General features: G+C 39.2%; 1 protein-coding gene across 9 annotated transcripts in view; it reads right to left on the reverse strand.

Moving 5' to 3' along the window:
• Window positions 1–23,164, reverse strand: part of KIF21A (kinesin family member 21A) — an 86,950-nt gene that overhangs the window by 51,490 nt on the left and 12,296 nt on the right. For all 9 annotated transcript variants that reach the window (XM_066318631.1, XM_066318633.1, XM_066318629.1 and 6 more), the window contains exons 2-5: window positions 6,389–6,611; window positions 4,911–5,093; window positions 1,833–1,982; window positions 973–1,107 (exon numbers count right to left, since the gene is read on the reverse strand). In XM_066318631.1, coding sequence (XP_066174728.1) covers window positions 973–1,107; window positions 1,833–1,982; window positions 4,911–5,093; window positions 6,389–6,611 — 691 coding nt within the window. The remainder of the gene's footprint in view (window positions 1–972; window positions 1,108–1,832; window positions 1,983–4,910; window positions 5,094–6,388; window positions 6,612–23,164) is intronic.

Here is a 23,164-nt window from a genome sequence, read left to right on the forward strand (position 1 = left end):
TGTGTGGGCTTGGAGTGCGATGCCAATCCCACCCAAGTGAAGACAGCTGACCACACCACCAAATCCACAGTTTCGGCATGGAAAGCAGAAACAAGTGTTTTTAGCAGGTGTATAAAGCAGGTCTACATACCCCAAAAGAACAGGAAGGAACATTCAGTTTGCCTGCAAATTATTAGTTGTAGTATTTTTATAAAAAAGCAAGCCCCTGCAAAAAGCACTGCAAATCCAATTCACTATTCCACATGTGCTATCTCTGGGTAGGATGCTAGCCAGATAGCATTTAATATTTAAAAAGTATATGCAAAAGACCTTTAGAATGTTCGATTTAAGTCCCCCTGAAGGTACTGTAGTTTTCAGTAATGTGGATTTATTCAGAACTCTCCCCTTTACAAGATACACCCAACAGCAACTAACAACTGAACGGTCACACACAGAATATTCTACTGAACAGCTCCATTTGTAGTTTGAATTTCAGGTGCACAGAGTTAATGAAATACCTGCACCCTGAATATATATCTATTTAAAATAAACACACTGAGCCTCAGAATTTGATGCTTTTCCACTTGCACCTTATCAACGATTAATCTGAAATATCCAAGCAGTTTCAGTTAGCTGACTGCAAGTTTAAACCCACTAACTGCTAAGACACTTCAATGTGCTGCCCCAATTAAAGACAAATTATATTTTAACCTTCTCACTTGTGTATGTCGCAACAATATATTGAAGAAAACGCTAGAGAAGAATAGGTAGGTTCCTGTAAGAGTCTGCAATTTATGGTTGCCTCTGGCTAGAGGATGGTTACATATGCACAGATTAAATCAAATTATTATAATGCTTAGCAAATTCATCAAGCATTACGATGACTACAGCATCCTTACTAAGTGCAATTGAAGTAGCAGTGGCTGCCAAAAACCATCCCCATTTTGAAAAATGGCTCCTGAAGAGAAGTTTACCAACAGCAAAAATACGTACGGCGTTGAACGTGGGGCAGACTCTGGTCTGACACAAGTGTATGGTGAAGATCGCGTGTGACCGTGAGCTCTGGACGTTCATCTGAGTGCTGGCAGTGGTTCGAGACAAAGCCCCCAGCTTCAAGCACTGCATCATCTAGAAAACAGGCAAGAAGTACATTGCATCCCTTGCTGGCTGAAGGAAAAATGTTCCTGTAACACCTACTGGTTTGGATATATGACTAAAATGTCTTGCTTTGCTACAAATTCAGTTCCTATATGAAAAAAAAAACAAAAACAAAAACAAAAACAACCAAAAAGGACAAAGATTCTTAAACAAAGTGAGGTTTTTTGTGATTTCTCCAAGAAAACACTCAAATCTTCATATTCCTCTCTTTACTGTACCCTAGTAGTAACATAACTATCTTCATTCACCTGTGGCAAAAAAGTATGATTTTTGTACTTCTTGTACAAAAGAAATAAAAAAAGGACAATAACATTTGTATTCAGATTTGCAGTATACATGAATAGCAGTTTATTTCACATCAGCTATAATGCAAAGCTTTCCTCTCAAAGAAAAAATAACATATATACAATTTGGGAGATCAGATCTGCATATATGCCAAATTTCTCCCAGCAGAATTATATTAAAAACCTGTTCCTAGCTTTAAATGAAAGTGACATGCACTTGGTATCAAACATGTCAGATTTAAGGCTACAAAGAATTAGGAAAATAAAAATTTTAGCTAGCTTTTACACTTACATTTCTCAGGAGACAGATATTAGCTAGCATGATCTCTATTTTTAACCATTCATCAAAGCATACAGACATTTTTAGAATCTACTTGACATATTAGAGTGTAATTTATTTCCAATTATCACCTCAGACTCTCCATTCACAGTTCGGGTTGTAACGCCCACTGTATAAATTCCTCCTGCTGAATCTTCATGTATTTTAATATTTGATTTTTTATTCTTTGCATCAATATCACGTGTGGTATCAAACAGATCAAGGATTTCTTCATTGTAAAGCTGAAGAAAAGAAAAAGACAAAGGACGTGTTATTTTTGGAAGGAATTCCTCCAATGACTAACAAATCTGTGCATAGCACATATCAAAAGTTGTAAAAATCCAAAAGTCTCTGCTCCCAAAAGATGTGAAACACCCAAACTTACAGGGACAATAGATGACAGAGCAGCTGCAAATTAAGTGACCTGCACAACTTCCTGTTATGCCACCCAAAGATGGGGTAACTTCCTCCACATTGCCAGATCTGAGATAAAATTCTTTGGTGGGACCAGGGAAGGGGAGGAATTTGATGCCAGCAGAACAAGAGCGGGTTCTGTAGCAGGCACCTGCTGTCTTCAGATTTAACCTTGGGTTTTTATTTTGTGAATTCAGTTGGCTGCACCCTGCTCCAAACACTTTCAACTCACTCCGCTTGTTCTCCCTGCCATTACAGGGAGATCTCCTCTCTCACACCTCAATAATTCTATGGCTCTCATTTAGATAAATTCTTCCTGCCCACGAAGGAATTTGACATATAATAACAGTTTTTGTGCAAGCTGCTTCTTAAAGACACCAAGCATCAGTCCAAAAATACTATAGCATCACTTCTTGAGCAGGGCTTTCGTACTCCATAAGAATATTCTGAGCTTCATGTGAACCATCTAAATCCAATTGAAGATATCGGGGGAAAAAAAACAGACAATCCACCCAGAAAAAACACTATCCCACTGGAAATCTCATGGTTCAGGCCTCTGCCTGGGTACACTGGAACATGTCAATTGTCTTTAATTTAGTTATACTAATTCATGTCAGCAAAGCTCAGCCCAGACTATTATTCAATTAGCCCAGACCAGAATTCAATTCCTGACCAGAATTCCTAGGTAACAGACACAGAACCACCACAACAGATCTGTATTCACACAAGGTACTTTCTCGTAACACTGGAAGTTAGTAACTTTATTCTCCTCTCAAAAGCAAAAGGTCATCCCTGGGAAGAAAAATGTCAGCATTTGTGAATGTGATGCTTTTAATCCTTTCCATATTAAAAAAGGAATTCCATTTAATTATTAGGCATAGAAATTCGATGTAGTAATCATCTTACTAATGTTTTACCTTCATTAAGTTCAAACAAACTGATGCCACAATTTAGAGCAGATCCTGATAATGCACCTGCAATTGGATGGGACTGCATATGCCTGTCTTTTGAAAAAGCAGGAAAGTCAAGAGTTAAGAGAGGCAGACTGCAGCCAACTAAAGAAAGGCAAGAAAGCAGCAAACAGAAGTCACTGTTCCCAACAGCTATCCAGCTGTAAGACTTCAAAGTTATTCCAAAAATACAATCTTGCTTCAACTTGTTCAACGACTAAATTATTGTTTATGTAATCCAGCTCTAATGGTAGATAGGATGGGAGATCGAGGATACTTTTTGATACAAGAATAGTGTATAATATCAAACTAATCAGAAAAAGCTCCTTCTGGGAAAGCCTCAGTAAAAGAAAAAAATCTACATTGACATTTTGTTAAGTGAGAAATTATTATACACATCATTTAACCTTTCTCTAAATTAGAAAAACAAGACAGGTTTCTGTATGTGCAGTTCAGCTGAAATACATTTTAATGGCTGCAATTCTTCATACCACCCTCACTGTAACATCTAATCACTGCCCTGTATTTTGGGACTCAGTCATACTCGTAATGTTATGTCAAAAAACACAATCAATTCAGAAACCACACTGGTTACTGCTCCTTATGCTGCTCATGTTGCAGCTGCCTAAGCAAAGCTGCAGCTCCCTGATGCACAGAGCAGTGCATTCCCACAGCACATGTTCAGGCCAACTCTCTCTAGGCAAATATTAGCCAGAGCCACAAATAGTTCTGCAAAAGGGTAGCAGCGAAAAACCTAGACCTATACAAAACTAATGCCAGCTTGTTAATCTTTAAAACAGTTACAGGAATCTATGATTAAAGGGCTTAATTTACTTCAGCAGTAATAAAACCAACAGCTATTCTCATGGGTAATATAAAAGTGGGGATTTACACCCCCAAAGTAGATAAAGTTGTACATACTGAAGTCAGCAAAACAACTTTACACCTGCGGTTCTTAAAATTGATTCTGCCTCTCCATGTGCCCAAAGTATCAGATTTTGCAGGTTGGTAGTAAAATCTGAATACATTACACTCAAAGCAATCAATTTAAAAAGTAGTTCCACTGTCAGGAGACACAGCATAAAACCTACAGGGTGTAAAGCAACAGCTGCTGCAGGTCAGAAAGATCACAGATGTTATGGCCCTTTTACCAGTAACTGTGCCTACAAGAAAACACAAAGGGAAGTTCTGCCACAGTATTGACCAGGTTTTTTTGTTCTTTTTTTTTTTTTTTCCCCCCCTCTGGGTCTAAGAAAGAAGAGAACAGCGACACTGAAGCCCAGTCCTAAACCAGTGAGAACTGCAGAAAGACATATTTTCATGCTATGTTTCTTTGGTGAAGGAAAGTCTTCTGAAGAGATTTTGAAAGGTAAAGAAATCTATGGCAAAGTGACAAAAGTGGGCAAAGCATGGTCACTACTCAAAGCCACTAAGTCCAATTAGGCTTTTTTTTTTATAATTTCTTGTTTTAAAGTTTTGTCAAGAATTCCCAACAGGCACAAGCAACAAGTCCTACAAACAGAAAGGGATAAATGATGATGAACATAACCATTTATATACTTCAAAATAACATCACAAAGCAAAGTAGTAAAATAATTGGAATAAGATAAAAAGAATTTTTCATAAATTGAGAGCTGAAGCAAATCTCATAAATTTTTCTTTTGAAATCTGGAAGATAAATTCAAAACATCTTGGGAGAAAAAAAATTAAAATAAGCAACCAGAAAAAATATTTAACTGGTTTCCTAAAAACAACAACCACCAAAAAACCCACAAAGTTACACCCACAAACATGGATCATATTTACCTCTAAGAACTGTGCATTCACTTTAAAATCTGGAGGTGGAAGTCCTTGTTTAATAGCACCTTGTTTTTTATCTTCAATACATCTGAAAAGGTGCTTAACAGCACGTGATATAATGCCTTGTTCCTCTTCTGTTATGTTGACATCAAACCCAGTGCCCATGGTGTATGTTTTGCCAGCACCTGTCTAATTTGAAAAAGGAGCAGTCACTAGAACATGTCAATAGTACACATCATCATAGAAACACAGTTTGTGAACACCAGTGTTCACATCAATCTGCCATCTTTGCAATATTAACACACACAACAACAGGTCACTTTGAAAAATGGATAAACAGCAGAATTTGGACAAACACTACTGTTCAGCCACAGATCACATACAAGAAGGCAGAGAGCAGTTCAATCTTTCATAACCCTTCCCCTAGAAACTTTCCCTAACCAGCTTACATCAGCCTTGAGCTATCACCACTAGGTCAAAAGATGACTTAATGTTTCCAACCAAGGCTGTTAATTAAAGCATGTATTTTGGAGGTAAAAGCAGCATTTGCAATTCTTTACTGAAGTAGATCAAATGACTCCCTTAATTAAAATGTCTGAATATCTCAGGTATTATATTCCCATTGTCCTCACTTTATACTAAAGAATACAAGCTCTAGCTTCACTAGGAAAATAATCTAATTAAATGTGAAGTCCAATAGAACACAAGGTAGTGTAGTGTTTTCACTTAATTAGTGGGTCAAGTCTAAGACAAAGATAGGATCACACAGCTGAACATAATCTGCTAAACTGGATCTGCAAACTGCTTTGTTTGACCAGGAATAGACTTCACCTGGCTAACTTGAGATGCAACACTTAACAGTGGTGAAACTCAGCATCCAAGACCACGTTTATGCAATCAGTTTCTAAGGGAATATTCAGAAGAACACATTCTCTACATTGTGCTCAGCTTCGAGTGTGCCCAGTGCCATAAGAGGGTGTGTTCTCTATGAAAAGTTGTCTGACTTTGCAGTCTGATCTCTACATTTTGCCCACAAGCAAACAATGTGGCCTGAAGTTCCCCAGGATCTATTTTTAAAAAGCTCTCATTCCCAAAAGTCTCTAAAAATGGAATGGGTTGAAAAGTTGCTCAGAAAATAATCTCAGTACAACCTACCTCTACAGTTCAAGTGATTAAGTCAATGATTTGCTTGGTTAAGTCAATAATCTGCATTGAGGTGAATTCAGGAATTATATCAACTGACACTACTTTCAGTATTACTATTAAATTCAAATCTGCAGCCTACATATATTCCTTTTTTCAGCTGCCAGTCTAAACAAAATCTATACAATCTCAACATTCTCCTGCAGGATAACTCATTGAAAAAAAAATCCAAGATGCTAAAAACCAGAATAATGCATTCAGAAATTAAAGAGAAAAATCAGATGCAAAAAACTGCTTATTCCAAAATAAACACTTCTTTAAAATAAAATTGTGATGCTTACCTGGCCATAAGCAAAGACTGTGGCATTATAGCCTTCAAAGCAACCTTCAATCAGCTTTTCTATGCATTGTACATAGATCTCTTCTTGCTGTGAGTCAATGTTAAAGACATAATCAAAAGTGAAGGCCTTATCTTTTCCCAAGAACACTTGAGGTTCACCAGGTGTGACAGATGTACAAATATGGCATCCTTCAATCTTCTCTTTGGCTAACTGTGGTCTAATTCTGTTTTGGAAGAGATAAAAAGAACTATTAGAAATTCTCATCACCAAAAAGAGGAGGAGTATGCAATATAAATAAGGGATCTGAGAATTCCTTAATGACTGAGAAGTCGGAATTTTTCTTCACCAAGCCAGAAGGTGTTGGGCTGTCTGAGCCACAGTACTGACTATATCAGAACCCCAGCTATAAAACAGCTCATGCAAATGACACCATCTTTTTTGAAAGTTCACCCACTTCAAGCTGGTGACCTGCCTAGAACTCTGTTTCTGTATGTTATTACACATTACTGAAGAGTCAGTTTTATATGTTGTTTCAGACTTGGAAATCAACCTTTCCAATTTCATCAAATTTCTGCATGCTTTTGCTTTTACTGTAATTTTTTATTTTTTCCCCCAAGCAAGTTAAATGTGAAAAAGTACAGGATAGTTTAAATAGCAGTTTGGGAGTAAGGACCCACCAACACCTAACTCGGTGGGTTAGAGCATGGTGCCAGGGATGCCAAGGTTGTGGGTTCAGTTCCTGTAGTCACTCAAGAGTTGGACTTGAATACCCTTATGGGTCCCTGCTAACTCAGAATATTCTGTGATAACATCTTAAGTTAAAGATAACATCTCCTTGCTGTGAGAGCAATGACAGCAAGAAAAAGGCTCACATTTCCTCTTTCCTTTTGTCAGAAAAGGAAATTTTTACAGCCAGAACACTTCTGCGAAATGTTTGATTTCAGTGAAGAAGTATACCTTCAGACAACACAAAAAAGAACAATATTTAACTAGTTCTAAAGGTAAGACTGTCTCATTCCTCATTATTTCCCCTCTAAGGTAAATTTCAGCTTTTATTTTAGTTTGTTCAGTTTCCTATTTTACCAAAATAACTTGTAGAATATAGCTTGAACTTCTTATATTCTATAATTTTATTAATTCCTCTGCATTCTTAACACTCTTGCAGCCTCATCAAAATTGAATATACTGGCCTCATGACTAATAATGACTGCAGAAGCTTGTGATTCAATTGGTCTAATGATTAACTACCAAGAAGGAAAACTCTGGTCCACTTAACACTGTTCTAGCCATATGTACCTAATAATTTGTTTACAAAGCTACCTTTTTAAAAATATGTATTTCCAAGTTCCCGAAGCAGCACCAAAAAACCAACCCAAACCAAAATCCCAAAGAAACAAAACCCACACCAAAACGTGTGCAGCTTAAAAGACGTGACAAGGAAGGCGAATAAGAATGATAAAAAACCAGCAGCACAGCTACATACAAACAGAAAAATGGAATATTTTATATAGATCCTCCAATTATATAAAGCTTCAGTGTGGCTACTTCCAGTTACACAGTGTCAAAGATCTGACAGAAGGCACATATCTCCTATCCCATGCTTTAAGGGCCACATGCACATTAATGCTCTGTTCAGAGTGGCTGTGCTGCCTTGAAGCAAATTCCCCAACACCTTCAGACATCACATGTTGGTTTGGATCACAGAGCAGTTTCAGTGTGCACAATTTACACCCCCTTCAGGGGAAACGAAGCCAAAATGCTCAACTCCAAACACACAAAACTTGTTCCAAAATCTAATGGGAGCATAAGGACCCAAAGCTACCTGCTGATCTACTGTGACTGTGCCAACACCTGCTGATGCAGAGAGAGTTGAATCCAGCAACTGAGTGGACTGCTGCAGACTAATTATGTACATGTTAGAGGAAGTTAGAAATAGTCTACTTGGAAAAACAAACAAACAAAACCTCTCTCAGAGCATGTATCTACATTTTATTGCAGATTTGGGATTTTTCACCCAGGGATATGCATTGCTGTCAAGAGTATTTTTCAGATTTTTCATTCTCAGGGTTTCATTACATCCCATGTGTGACACCAGAGATTAACCTTAATTTATCTGTAAGGTTTTCCACACATTAATTCCAGTATGGAAACTTCATTAATGATCAGAAGGTACCACCCTTGTCAGCTTACCCTCTAGTGTAAAGAGAAAATAAGGTAAACCTTTGAAAAATACCATTAAAGAAAAGATTATATGATGTGCAAAATAGGCATAAATATTCTACAACCAGTATTTGCATTTAAGGACACAAAGTGTGTAATATAGGTCACATTGTCTCTCTAAAAACATCATAAGGATTTTTATTTAAATGAAATAAGAATGCTAAGAGTAATACAGGATTTACATAACTCTTTCAGTAACAACCAACTTGGTCCATTTGTACCTGCATTGACTAAACACAGAATCTGATAAATATGCAGGGAAGCTTGTAATACATTTACTTCCTTCTAAATTAAGGAAGCTTTGGTAATAAAATAGCTTTTTTTTTTTTTCTAGGTAGAGAAAGTCTTCAAAGAAAAATTAATCATCTGCCTTTTCTAAAAGCATTCTACACAACTGGAAGGTTGAGCAAATAAAACACTGCAGCTTGCTGTCTAAAACAATATTTAGAAAATGCCTACTCAGTAGGTAATTCTGCTGCCTTCTTTTACTGCTGTGAAGTCAGTCAGAGGGCAAGCTCCTTTTTCAGACTAAGCATTCTTATTCTTTTACTAATCCAGTGCACAGAGGCCATCAATTGTCCTTACAAGAATGAAGTCTGAGGACTTGTAAAGCTCCAGAGGTATGTCTCATTGCCCTCCAGAGCAAAAAAAGCCTAGGAAGACCTCTTCTAGAAATCTGGATGGAAAACCCATTTTCAACAACAAGCAAGCTTTGCTGTATCCCAAAAATGCAACTTCTTCCCAGTTCCAAAAGGCTTTTAAGATTATCTTGCAGAATGAAGTTGATAAGTTTTTTAAAGTTTTTCTTCCCACGTTTTTATTCTACGTTAAAAAAAAAAAAATAAATTCCACACTGATGAACTGATTCAATTATGACAGGTGCCGAATAAATTTCTCCTTTCTACTCCTAAGCAAAAGCTGAGTGACCATGAAAAGGAACAGCATGCCTAAAACATCAACGATTTGCATGACAATTATTACAGTGATGACAGGACTGTGAAGCGAGCAGTTTCGATGTCGCTGGGCTGAGACTTCCCATGAGAATCCTCCCGCCCAGGTCCTGCCTTGCAGCCAGGCAGCACCTCCCAGAGCTGGGCTGCACAGCAGCAAGCCTGTACACATCAGCCCAGCAGAACCAGCCCACAGAGCAGCTGAGCTGAGGGTCCCTGTGGCACTGCTAGCAGCTTCTCACCAGCTCAGCCACTTGCCCTGGGTTGTGACACAACATTCAGAGCTCCAGCAGGGATGATGGTGTCCTTCCTCTCTAACTCACCGCTAGATCTGAAGGCAGGGCTAGGAGAAAAAGCAGCATTTCACCAGCACTTACATAACACAAAGGAAAAACCAAGCAAGACTGCACTACAACAGGGAAGCTTCACACCAAAGACAGGTGAAGCTCCTTCTCATTCTGTCACTGGTCTTACACAATGTCCCACTCTGCTGGGGAGTTGAGAGGTAGCAGAGACAGACCATGACTGCATCAGGTTTGAATGACATCTTCCCCAAAAGAGATTTGCAGACAAGAAACTTGCATCACCCAACCTGAGGTCTTCCTCAAGAGATATTTCTTGCTCTGAAATCTATACAGCTCTCTTGGTAAGTTTGCCATGAAGCTAAGTGATGTCCTCAATGAGTAAGCAAGAAATTCCTCCCCTTCAACCTGATTTCTGGCCACTTATGAACAGTGTGAGTGCATCACCCAAACCTGGAGACTCTCAGTTTTACTATTTGCACTGAATGTGTGGTCCAGCAAACATTGCTCCAGCACTGCCTATAGGAACATCTCCTCCTTCTCCATCCCACACATGAATTGGGAAAGTGATTTTTTTCATTTCTGCTTACAGCCAAACATTTTCCACTCTCACGTCTTACTGTGGTCACTTCTGTCAGCAAAGCAGGCAGCGCCCACACTTTAAAAATGTCAAAGAGTTCATTCTGGTCATCTCTCCTTGCCCAGACCAGTGGTCTGGCAGTCAGCCACTGGGATTTTTCTCCAGGACCAATTTGACTTCACCCATTTTGTCTTCTAAATGGCCCCACCCCACCTGTTTTTCAGGCTACTCTCTTAATTGCAGACAATCAGGTGTTTTCTACCTATTTCCAATCACATCTCCTTAGATGTGGCAACTTCCCAAACAACATTTTGCTTTCCATCCTTCCCTCTCCTCCTCTCTAAAGCAGGAACACACCCAATTCTTGTTTACGTGTACTTCACAGCACCTCCAGGCCACACACATGAAACTTAATCCCCTAAATCTCTCCTGCCTCAGCACACTGGGACAAGTTGTCAAATTAGGGAGTTGCACAGTAATGCACTGCATTGTACTGGAACTAATCCCTCAGCAGAACAGGGGCACAGTGTCTCTGCTGAAGGTACTGTCGCTAGAACAGGCTCAGATAATACAGTTCAGGGACCACAGTCATCATCAGGCCAGTACCCTGTGTTATGCAAGACATCAGACTTTACAGAACTGATTCCTGTTTAAACTAGATAAGATCGTATCTCTTCGAAAAGCATCCTAAGTTTACTTCTAGGGATGAAAAGTTACCCCAGTGATCTAAATATACATTATTTACATAAATAACTACATGCATTTATAAGGATATATATATTATATATACACACATATCACTTTTCAGCTACTAAACAATTTTACCTCTGTGCCTGTTTCTTTAAGAACTTTTCCATTATTTAATTTTACCCCAGCAATCTCTAACCATCCACGATCACGTCACCCCTTAATCTCATTTCATGTACTAAACGAAGCCAGTGATTTTTTTAATTTGCATCTCCATGAGAAGAACTGTAAACTCTAAAAACAGGTAACAATAAAAGTGTTTACACATGCCTTCCCCAGCACCTCTACAGAAGAGCAATAAGCACACAAGAATTTCTAAGAGTGATCTAAAAAAGGCAAAGAATCAAATTATTCTTGTTTTACAGAAAGCAAAGCAGAAAAAAAATAATCATAGGTTAATCTTTTAGACTGCAATGACTATCCAGAAGCTCTGTGCTGGAAAGAAAAGATTAGTCTGAAGCCTCATGTAAAATTCTTTTTCATTAGAATGGCTCTGTGGGGAAAGGGCTGTTTTCACCTTGCTCAGAAATGCATAAATTCAAACCACGTGCTGTGTTGAGCAGGAAACAGCCTGGAAACCCAAGGCTCTCCAATAGTTCTCTTACTACACCAAGCCTATTAAACTTTACACGATTAAGCTTCACATGTGGGTATATGCAATATTAAATCCAGAAACCCCTAACAAAGTATTTAGTGAAGCATAGCAGGCAATATGAACTGGGAAACAGACAAAAACTGCCCAAATCCAAAAGAAAACAGCTTCCAACTCTTACTTCAGCATCAGAATTCCCTCATCTTACTACTCCCTTAAATTTACACTCATCAGATCACTCCCATTAAACTCCCTTCAGAGCAGGCAAGGAGTAAAGAAAGCTAAACAGATTTCATCTCAGACACCTGATACTTAGGCTTGCATAAACTTTTCAGTATCTTTGCTTGCACACACTGGAATCTTGCTCTGTGATAAGCAACACTTTCAGATGAGACCACAACTATAATGTCTGAATGAGAGGTGTAGTTCAGATAAATGCAACAAGCTTTAAAGATACAAAAAGATCTATCATATGAGAAACTCCAGGTTTACCTCTTGTTAACAGCAAAATGGGTGCAGGAGCAAATATTTTAGGCTCGTAGCAGCAACTATCACCTACTGAGAGTTTCTGAATAGTGGCATCACTAATGATATAACTCCATATTAATGGTATCAATCACCAGTATTACACGTACTGGTATCAAGATGGAAAAACAGACATGCAATAACAGCCATACAAATTACAGTGACCACATGAGACACGGCTCAGCAGCTGAGGCACTCAGCCACCCAGCACAGGGGCAAGTCTTTCCCCCTGCCATGGGTCAGGAACCTGCTTCACCCTGTGCCAGGGGCCCAGGCACACAGCAGACACCCAGCCAGGGCAAGGAGCACTACCTTGCTGTGCCTGGAACTCCATCATTCCTACCTAACATGTGGGCACTGCTCCCATTGGGGTTTCTCTAAAGTCTAGACTGAGCCCAGAGCTGCCAGCAGGTGTGTGCCCAGAGCCCAGAGAAGACTGGCAGAGCCTAGGTGTTGCTCAGCCTAAATTTACACCTCCTAGCAAGCACAAGTGAGGCAGGTGTTGTGCACGTGTACTAACACTTACCTACTTGATGTACCCAAAAACTTCTTGGTGTCCTAAGGCAATACAAGTATGACAATACCACAGAATAAAACTTCCTGAAACAGTCATGGAAATTAAAATAAAAATGCTGTAAAGACCATGGCAAAAGCTTAAGCAGTATCTAAATAATCCACATTTTACTCCAAAGTCCTCTTAAGATACTGATAAAAAGGTATTAGCATCCCTTCAAACCATGAGTAGCCATTAATATGACCATTAAGCCTTAACTTAAAACATCCAACAAAATCAGCCACTAAATTACCAAATGGGCTCTGAGGTATTACATTTTCAATCACTAACTTACTGTAATGCAAACAAAAAAAAATTCTATTCAAAAACATATGCAGAAAATATTTTATTCCAGTGTTACAGACTGTCATTTCCAGTTTGTACTTAATGAGAAAGCAACAAATGGCAAACCAGAACAAAATTAAATTGAGGAAATATACTACTGCCATAATTAAATTTGTCCAGTCCTCCCACATGCTCAAACTCTACCTCTTGAATTTTTTTTTCATTTTTACTGACAAATTTAATTCCCTGAAACAATTACCCTTTTCAGTAGCCTGAATCTGGTCAGCTCCCATAGCCATTAGCTGTTCGTGCTGGAGATGACATTGGCAGTGCCAGGCTGAGGCAGTTCCAGAGGCTGCTGCTCTGCCTTGGATCCTGAAGGAGCTGTATAATAGCTGTATCTCTGGGCAGCCAGGACACAGTTTAGCACTGTGATTTCAGATTAACTCTGTGCAATTCTGTATCAGCCTAGCAGGCTGTGCAGCACAGATGGCATCCTCACACTGGCAGGCACAGCCCTGCGCTTTTGCTAAGAAAAGAAAACGCAGAGGGGAAACACCCAGGCCTGCTCTGACATAATTGCTACTGCTCCATATACTGCCTTCCCCAAACCATCCCCACAGGAGGGCTAGCAGATCCTCCAGAACATCAAGAAGACATCCAACATCTTTCTTGATAACATGAATGAATGTGTCCACGCAAACCTTCTTCGTGTGGTTTTATTGTGAACTGATTTACTCTACAGTGAGCAAAGAAATACACAACCTTTGAGAAAAGTTTGACTTTTGAGAGAGAGAGAAAGAAGGGACAACTGTATTGCAGGGTTTGTACTGGCCTTGGTTATTTCTAGCTCAAGACAAGGTCATCTCTGATGGAAAAGCTGCACTACCATAAGCTTCCACACGCCTGCCAAGCACAGGACTGGCACACCTCCAGATCCAAGTGCAGTTTGAGTAGAACTAAACAGAAATGTCTTTTCCAAAGGCCAACAGATTTTTTTTACACTGTTCTACTGTGCTACTTGCCTTGGTTTTCTTAATACCTATTGTTATATGTGTCACCCATCTCAGAAAGGTAAGATAGAGACAAAAACACCATATCTTAGATAAAATGAGAGCTAAAAAAATGCATCAAAGTGTAACTTATGAACTAAGACTTGAAGTATTTACGGTTTATGAGCACGAAATAAAAGAAGGAGTCAGACCTTCTAAAAGTAAAACTCTAAATTAACTTCATGCCATACAGGAATGCAGGCACACCTGTATCCTGCAATGAGGTGGCAGAATAGAGACCTCGGTTACAGAGGGTCAAACACGCTTCGGTGCTGAAAGGGTCAAAGGCACTGTGGCGCTGAAAGGGACTCCAGTCACCTGATCCCCACTCAGCCGATCAGCCCGAGGTGCCTCTCCCCATCAGGGAGCAAGAACAAGTCATTCTCCAGAGCAAGAAGCAAAAGTGAGCGTTTCTGCTGCACAATGAAACACAGCATTTAGCTGTAGTACAGTGTGCTCAGCATCAGCTCAAGGTCCAGACACCATGCTGTATGGAACATGTGAAATAAACATACGCCGAAATAATCAGGCCACTCACTAGCTACCTCTCCTGTAAGGATTAACTCTGAAAATATACTCCCTGAGAAGCTTTATCACCTTGAAAATGAGAGAGGGAAAAAAGGAACTGCAGAAGGTGCTAGGTCACTTCAATTGTTATTTGAGAGGCAGCTTCCAGTCTTAGAAAGCCCTAAGTACACTTTCAGCTTTTTGTCTGTTTACACTGCACTTGTGGACATCACCCCGCAGTTGGCAGAAGGGCAGAGACATCCCAAATACTGGGTTCAGAAATGAACAACAGGTTTCTTCCCCCGGTGGTCTGGGAACCTAAAATTTCCAAAAAGCCAATCAGAAACCAAAGAAATGTCTTCAAAACCAACACAAGAGATCAAGGGAAACTGTAACCAAGACATTTACCCCAAGGAAGCAGAACCATCTGTGGCTGTGGGTTTGGATGGCTGCTCCACATCACTGAAACTGTAGTTTACCAGAGGGTTCAACCAGTCTGCAATTCGATGGCTGTGCTCCACATATATTTATATACCAAGTCCAGTCTCCACAAAGCAAACTAAGGACAATACTGCCTTTAAGCTGCATATTAAATCTGTCCCTCTTATAATGACTGCACTTGATTCTTGTAAGTTAAAGGTTTCTATTGAAAAATGTATTTTAGCTTTTATGACTACTAAGCTCACGCTTAGAAGTACGAAACACCATCTTCATTTCACTGGTGGTGTTTCACTAGCACCAACAATAATGAAGACTAGGCTAAATTACTATTTTGAGAAATTACAACACAAAGAACATAGAGGTCACAAAATCAAGAGAAAAGGTATTTTGGTGTGTGTACAACTACGGCTCTCATGGATACAAAGAGGCCAGTTAAGCCAGCGAGTATATCCTTCTGAGGGTGGATCCATGAAGAAAGCAACTCTACATACAAAAGAAAGAGAATAGACATCCTATATTTTTTTTCCAAATTATGGAGGATTTTTTCCTCCAAAATATAGCTTTAGCTCTAAACTCAGCAGCCTTCATCATTCCTGCTCTGGGGCCCACAGCTGTGAGGAGTGGCTGAGTCACACTGCTGGGGTAAAGCTTACCAGAGCCTGAGACTAATTATGTGACAAGAGAAAACATCAGGAAAAGGAATACACTTCCTGTAGCAACTTTCTGCAGCATGACTGAATGCTTAACAGTGCTTACATGTCCTAAACAAATGCCATTGCAAGTAAATTCAGATTAAAAAAACCCAAACAACCAAAAAAAAACCAAAACCAAGTTTAAGGAAGGCTTTCTGAAGAGTGCGCAGCCCAGCAGCCTCGTGTCCCTGAGCCAGGATAACAAGTGCTGCCAGTGCCTTCGAGACACTTTGCTTCCAGAAATTTTAGTGTCAGAATTCAGCTGACAAAGTAATGCACTGTCAAAAGTAATGTTTTGGATATAAGCTATCCAACCACCTAAACCACTGCAGTCACTGGTGCTTTACCACGCTACAGAATAACATTTATTTAGGTCCAAGGGGAAAATGGGAAAGAATTAAAACCAAAACAAACAAAAACCTTTACAAATCCAAAAAAAAAACCAAAAAAACCCAAAAACAAACATCCACAACACCATCAAACAAAACCAAACCACAAAAACACTGTCTGAGTACCTCCAAATTTAAGTTCAGCCACATTTAGAACTCAGGAATTTTGAGACAATTTGAGTATGCATTGTATATTCTTGTATGCCAGCAACCAATCAGCCCAACATATCCAACTATACCAAGCTTGCAAAAAGAACATTGGTCAACAAAAATGTGTTTGGTGTCAACTCTTTTTAGAAAGCACATTTCTAACTAATATTTAGCTACCAGAGTCAAACTTTACTAAAAGCAGTTTTATGAGACAGCTGGTTTCAAAAACATTGCCAGCAGCATCACTACATCAACAAATGACCCAATAATGCCCACATAAAGGCACAGAAATGACAGTGGATTTCTGGCTCAAAAGTTAAAAACCCCTTCTTGCAGAGCAATAATATTATTTTTACACACCCTCACATACAAAAAAGATTTGTCTACCAAGTCAAATGAATAACTTAAAAATAAAATTATTGAATGCAATTAAGTGGAATATTTGAAGGGTAAGTACATGCATTTGGGAATTTCCTCACATTGTAACTTATTCTTGATTTCTTAAAGGCATTGATAAATACAACAAATATATTCAGAAATAAGCAAGAAAAAGATGTTTCTTCACTATAGAAAAATATTGTTTTGAATAGAGCCAAGAACTGATGTAAGGCAAGGTTATCCACATGACCAAAAAATTGGCACTCATGCAAACACTAGGCTTCATTCAATTTCTTCCTCATCAGTCAAATGTATGTCTGTTCTTGAAGTTCACTACTTCTTCCAAGCAGCCTAGTTTTTAAAAATATGTATTTTTTAACAAAGTTTAAAAGGTTTGCTATGTCTGCAGCAATAAAGAATCCTTAATTGCCTCTTTTACCCAGATTTCCTTTTTAAACACCCACACATTTTCACTTCTGCTCCCAGCTCTTATAGTTCACAAATTATTAAATGTTTATGGCAAGACTACTGTAGCTCTGAAAATTGTTTTCGTTTCTTTTCCCTCCATAAAGAAACATTGTCTTCCCAGTTGTATATTCTCAAGTTTAGGGCAACTGGTTGCTTTATACCTCTATATACTATACAAGTCCAATAATTACACTTCACCAACTCAAAACAAACACAAAGTTACCAACATACCTATTAGTAAAGCTACAAGCCACTTCGTAAGTAATTTTAAATTAAATAATAAAACAAAAGAAGGGTCAGGTCAGTTAAAAAAAATTACAAGTTGTCATGACTGAATTACAAGTTTATATTACAAGTTAATCATGACTGAAATGATTGCTTAGCTAACACCACTAAAATAACCAGAAACTTCACAATGGGACAAGACAGCTAAAAACAGTGTTTCAACAATCCCAGCTGAATAGTGCCTTCACTCTGTTAACTTTCAAAGCAACATTCCTGGAACAAAAACCACTGTATGACTTTTCTGCCACGCCTCCGAAAAAAAAAAAAAAATCAACACAAAAAACCATGCTGTATCCATAACACCCAATACACCAAGTTCCAAAGCAAACTGCAGAAAATTTCTTCATATTTATTGTTGACTGTTTCTAATGAACAGAAGTTGCTCTGTTCCAGAACAGAAGGTAGACTGTTCAAGCAGTGACTGAAAGCTCTGAGCTGGTAAATCCTAACCCTGGAGTAAGGAAAAATAACTCACTTGCTTTATTTAGTACTGTCTGTTTTCAAACTTGCAAAACAGAAAGAAACAATGTTATCCACCTTCTCCAGCCATACTGTTTCAGCTACACATTGTTTTATGTCTGAATGTCAATCCTCAAATTTAATTCTTTTCTTCCTGTCTATTCATTCTATTTGCAAGGCTACAAAATCATTCACATCAGCAGAAAAAGGTTCAAACAGAATTTTTCCATCCTCCTGTTTCTATGCAATGACACTGTATTAAGCTGTATTCTAAATCTGACTACCTTGTTGCTCTTCCTTGGCTTGAAAAATTTAGTTAAAAATCAGGACATTACAGGAAGCTACACTGAAAATTCAGTAGGTAGCATTTTCCCCACACTGACCCATGCTTCAAACGGATTGCTGAGCACGATGCTGGATGCTCCTGTTCTGAAAGCATTTCAGGCAAATATAAACTGTCAATCCCCAAACTCACCCCCACCTTTCCTCCACTCTTCCATCCCTGCCAAAGCTGAGGAGTTTGCAAGTCTCTGTACTGATCCTAACCAACACTCTCCTTGAAGTTTCCACCAGGTGCAAACTTAGGTTATCTACAGGCCATAATCTTTTGTTCAGCTAAATGCAGGCTGACTTTCAGTTGTCGTAGAGGAGACAGGGAAAAAGTTTGTTAGTGAGAGAGCATTTAGCATTTATATGAAATACCAGTGGAAAGCTGAAATAATTGGAGCTTAAGTAACACAAGAAGTCAAAAGAATGTGATTTATCACAGTTGACTGGTGAAGTAAGTTTGGAGTTGGTACTGCTATATCAGGGCCTCATTGAACATCACCTGTGCACAAAATCCACTGGAATCTGGAACCTCTCAGGAAAGCCAGTTTCCACACAAAAACTCAAATCCCAAAGCTAGAAGAAAGAGAGCTCTCCTCTGCAACTAGACTTGTGCTTAGGGCTGAGCTGCTGCCATTTCACATGCTCAGCCTTTCATTCAGTCCAGAAGGGCTTATGTGACACTATATAAATAGTGCCTACAATATCCAATATATCACTGGAGAGTTTAACCTAAGAGAAAGTGAAAGAGAATGCTTTGCTACCTCATCAGGAAAGCATGGGCTGGTTTCATATTCATCACTTATGATAATATAGAAAATAGAAAAACTCTGTGATTTTGTAACTGTTTAGGTTCCACTCTAAGGCAAGTAGGAGCTCCTTGTTGCCTAGGCTAAACAAATTCAGTGTGGAAATCATTGTGGAAACACAGTCATTGTCCTGGTTTAATTGTTACTGGCACACAGATTTGCTGCATTAGCAAACTGACAGTTTGGAATTACCACTAGTATTAATACTGGTACATTTCACCAAAATATCAGCTCCAGGACAGAGAACATCCATGAAACAAGTGCACACTGGTCATGCACCACAATGTACACTGACAGCTGCACGGGACTCATGGCATACACTCCGAATAAAGTTTATAAAGAACCAGCTACTTTCTTGCTACTTACACCTGCTTTAGACAACCATTATCTATGCTGGCCTAACAGCAAAGCTAAGCACTTTCTGCTTCATGTCCTAGCTGTAGGCTTAGTTTTTCATTACAGCTCAGGTTCCCTGATAAGATTACAAATGCAACCAGAAATCCAAAACTATTAATGCAAAGTCACTTCACAAAAACAAACATAGCGAACAACCGCAACCGCACACACCGGGGGGGAAAAAAAAAAAAAAAAAAAAAAAGGAGCAGGGTAGTTCACACAAATTGAAAGCAATTATCTCCATTTCTCCATTTTACATCACAGGCCTGGGAGGCTCTGACTCCATTTCTGGAACAGTTCTCTGCTGTGTGCAGCTGCTGGCCTGGGCACTGCCCTGCCAGTCTCCCTCAGCTCCAGTGCACACAAAGCAGCAACACCTGATCCTGGGATCATTTCTGTCTGCTGAATGCTTGGCCACAGCTCCTTGGGGACATAAGGTAAAGGCTGTCCTGACAAGCTGCTTCAAGGTCAAAACCCATTTCTTTTGCCTTGATTCAATTAAATCAGCTCTTCTTGGCAACTAATACTTCTAAATCGGGCATCTCCCAGCTGTTCCCAGAAATCATCAATGCAAATCACTTGTGGTTTGTCTGCATTAGACTTCATAGTCCCTCATACACTGGAGGCAGCACAGATGCTTTTAAATTAAGTATTCACACATTAACTGTTTCAGATTGCCTTAGAAATTTACGTTTATGGAAACTGTCTTGCTGTAGTGCAACTCAGATGGTTGCTGCCTGCCAAAAAAAATTTGTGACCAAGCATCTCATACATCCAAGCACTTAACTTCAGACAACAGAAGAGCTGCTTTGGCTTAAGTGAGATCTCAGAGGACAATGCATAAAGGGAGTGCTCAAAGGTTTTCCAGGAGCTAAGAAGGAACTTCACCAGGAAATGGAAATCTATACAGTGAGTTCATACAAAATAGTGTGTTTGTGGCATACTGGTAGTGCCCCAAGGCCAGGGAGGGTATTACACTAAGGCTTATTTGAAGCTTTCATAATGGGTCACACATTTATGAAAAGCTACAGACAGATATATATCTCTATAAAAATCCATAAATTCACAGCTCTTTCAGATAGTTTTCCTCACCAGCACCATGAAGCCAGAAGACTGGATATTAACACCAGCTACAAACTGTGCATTGCCAACTGCTATGAATCAGGCAGCTGCTTCCCACACCTCTGACTTCACTCCATGGCTGCACTCAGCTTCAACCACTTACCACCCTGGGGGAGGAAAAGGGGAGGAACATCCTTCCACAATAACAAAGCTCTAGAGCTTTGGCCAACCTTGTTTCCACTTCAAAGAATTTTTCTTAGCACTACAGACAGCATTTGAGGGATGGAGAAAAGGGGTAAAAGGCCATTTACTCCAGCATATGCTATGGTACCAGATATTTAGAAAGAAAAATTGAATATTTAGACAAAGCTTGTTAAGCTAACTGGTGTTCTACAGAAATTGTCGGCAAGTATTTTAAAAAGTCTTTAAGACGGTGTCAATAGATCAGTACTTTTTACCCTGGAATTCACATATTTCTCCAAAACAGGTACTTTTCTTTTTTTTTTTTTTTTTCTCCTAAGACCATCTGCTTTTACAATTTGTGTCAAAGAGAGAAAACTCTGAGCTGTTTAAAATTTTAATATTTTGCTACATCATGCTAAAACATACAATTAACAGTTTAGATAAGGGATTTCACCAGTAAATCTGAAGAAAAGCTAGGGCAAGAAAGATAGCAAAGAAGGCTCTTTCAGCTTTTTAAGAGGTTTTTTAAATAAAATACCGTCAGGATTGGATAGTTATGGAGGTTTTTTGTTATTGTTTGTGGGTTTGGTTTTTTTTTTTTCAAGAAACATGACAGCTAAGCAGATGCTATGAACTTGAGATCCTCCCAGAAAAGTTTGTTTTTTCTCCCTGGTTTCAACTACAGACTTTGCCTGCCCATGCCTTATCACTTGACTTTTGTTTACACAGAAATACAGAACTCTGTCATCAAATGAAGTGCAACTGTAATGCAGCCCTTACGTAAGCTCCATCACATGAATAATTAGCAAGGCATAGAAAACTACAAATAGCTTATTTCCCAGCTCTACTCAGTATTAGGGTTAACCATTTCCAGCCCACTGAATTAAGGATCAGTGGCTGAAAAATGGGAACAAGACAAATTGAAATTGTGAGAAAGACAGGACAGGAAGCAGAATTACCTGGCACAAATGAAAGGAGAGGATTTCTTTGACTCAGCATTTGAGGTCAGGACTTGGTTTTACTTCAAAAACAATCATGTTTTTAACAGAAAACAAAAATTCTCAATCAAATCCAGTTGACGGGTGTTACACAGTATGTCATTAAGTGTTAGAATGGACAAAAAATTCACACAATCTTTTGTGTCTTTCCTATACTACCATTCTAATCTCAAGGTATCACAGAGTTTTCAGTTCCGAGAAGCAAGACTTCCACCCTCTGCTCCCTGGCAGCCATTGCAGTGCATTAAGTTGTTTATCTGTGATCTGCTGCACTGGTGTTGGCAGAGGGGTCTTGCAACAGCAGCAAAAATGGAGCAACACAAAGACTCAGCAGCTGAGTCCAACAGTGACACTCCACATAAAAATTGCTGACAAAGTAGAAACTACTTCAGTAGCTCTAGCAATTCTTGCTGGGACTTAAAAAAAAAAAAACACAAACAGACAAAAACAAAAACCCACACCACAATGAAATATGGTATGTGTAGTCCTTTGTTACCTACCTCAGCTAGCAATTTAAACTAACTATACCAAGACTCAAGTGTGAAAAAAACGAGCCAAAAGAACCTCTTTCCTTTTTCTTTTAAAAAGTCCCACACCCTCCAAGAAAGCTCCTTGTGTAATCTGTATTTCTCCTCCAATTTTTGCATCAGTCACAAGCACACTGAACTGAGCAAGTTGAGTATGCAATGGCACATAACAAGGATATGCAGAAAGACTCGTGCATTAGTTGAAACAATTTCTGGCTGTCTTTGAACCTTTCAGACTTCACAATGAAACTGGAAAGTCCATGGCTTGGACTTTTCATCTTGGCATCCCTATCTAGCTGGGGAGGACTAAAGGGAGAGCTTTGAATGTCCGTTTCTTTTGGAAACAAAACTTCTCAGTTATTTCCGAAGTAATTGAAGATATACCATAGCTTTGTGCTCCAGTCATACCTAGATGAATAAGCAATTATAGTCTCCTCAGCACTGAATGAACACTCAGCAGATACACTCATTGTTACTTCAACGCCAGAGCGGACCCTATAAACAGCAGTGCACCTCTGTGTATCTTAACTCTGTACTGATGAAAAATAGCCAAAAGGAGTCACAAAGATTAATTATTTCCAGTCTTGGAAGTGAAGTGGCCAGTGTCCCCTAACCACCCATTAGCTCAGCCTGGCACTTCAGCAAGGACCCATAAAAGGTCTACAGCATCACCCACCCTGACACACCGCAGTATATCCAGAGGATTCCCAGTGCTGGTAACAGCTGCAGCAGAGACACCTCTTGAACACAAAAGTATCTCCTACATTTTATTTTTTATTATCAGAACAGAAAAATAACATGATACCAATTGAGAGCAAAGGAGAGTACCTCACACACATCTGCTGTGCTGGAGTGACCACTCCCTCTTACACCAAGGAGGTGGCAAAACAGGAGAGCAA

The sequence above is a fragment of the Sylvia atricapilla genome, chromosome 5 (assembly GCF_009819655.1).
Source record: "Sylvia atricapilla isolate bSylAtr1 chromosome 5, bSylAtr1.pri, whole genome shotgun sequence".
NCBI lineage: Eukaryota > Metazoa > Chordata > Aves > Passeriformes > Sylviidae > Sylvia > Sylvia atricapilla.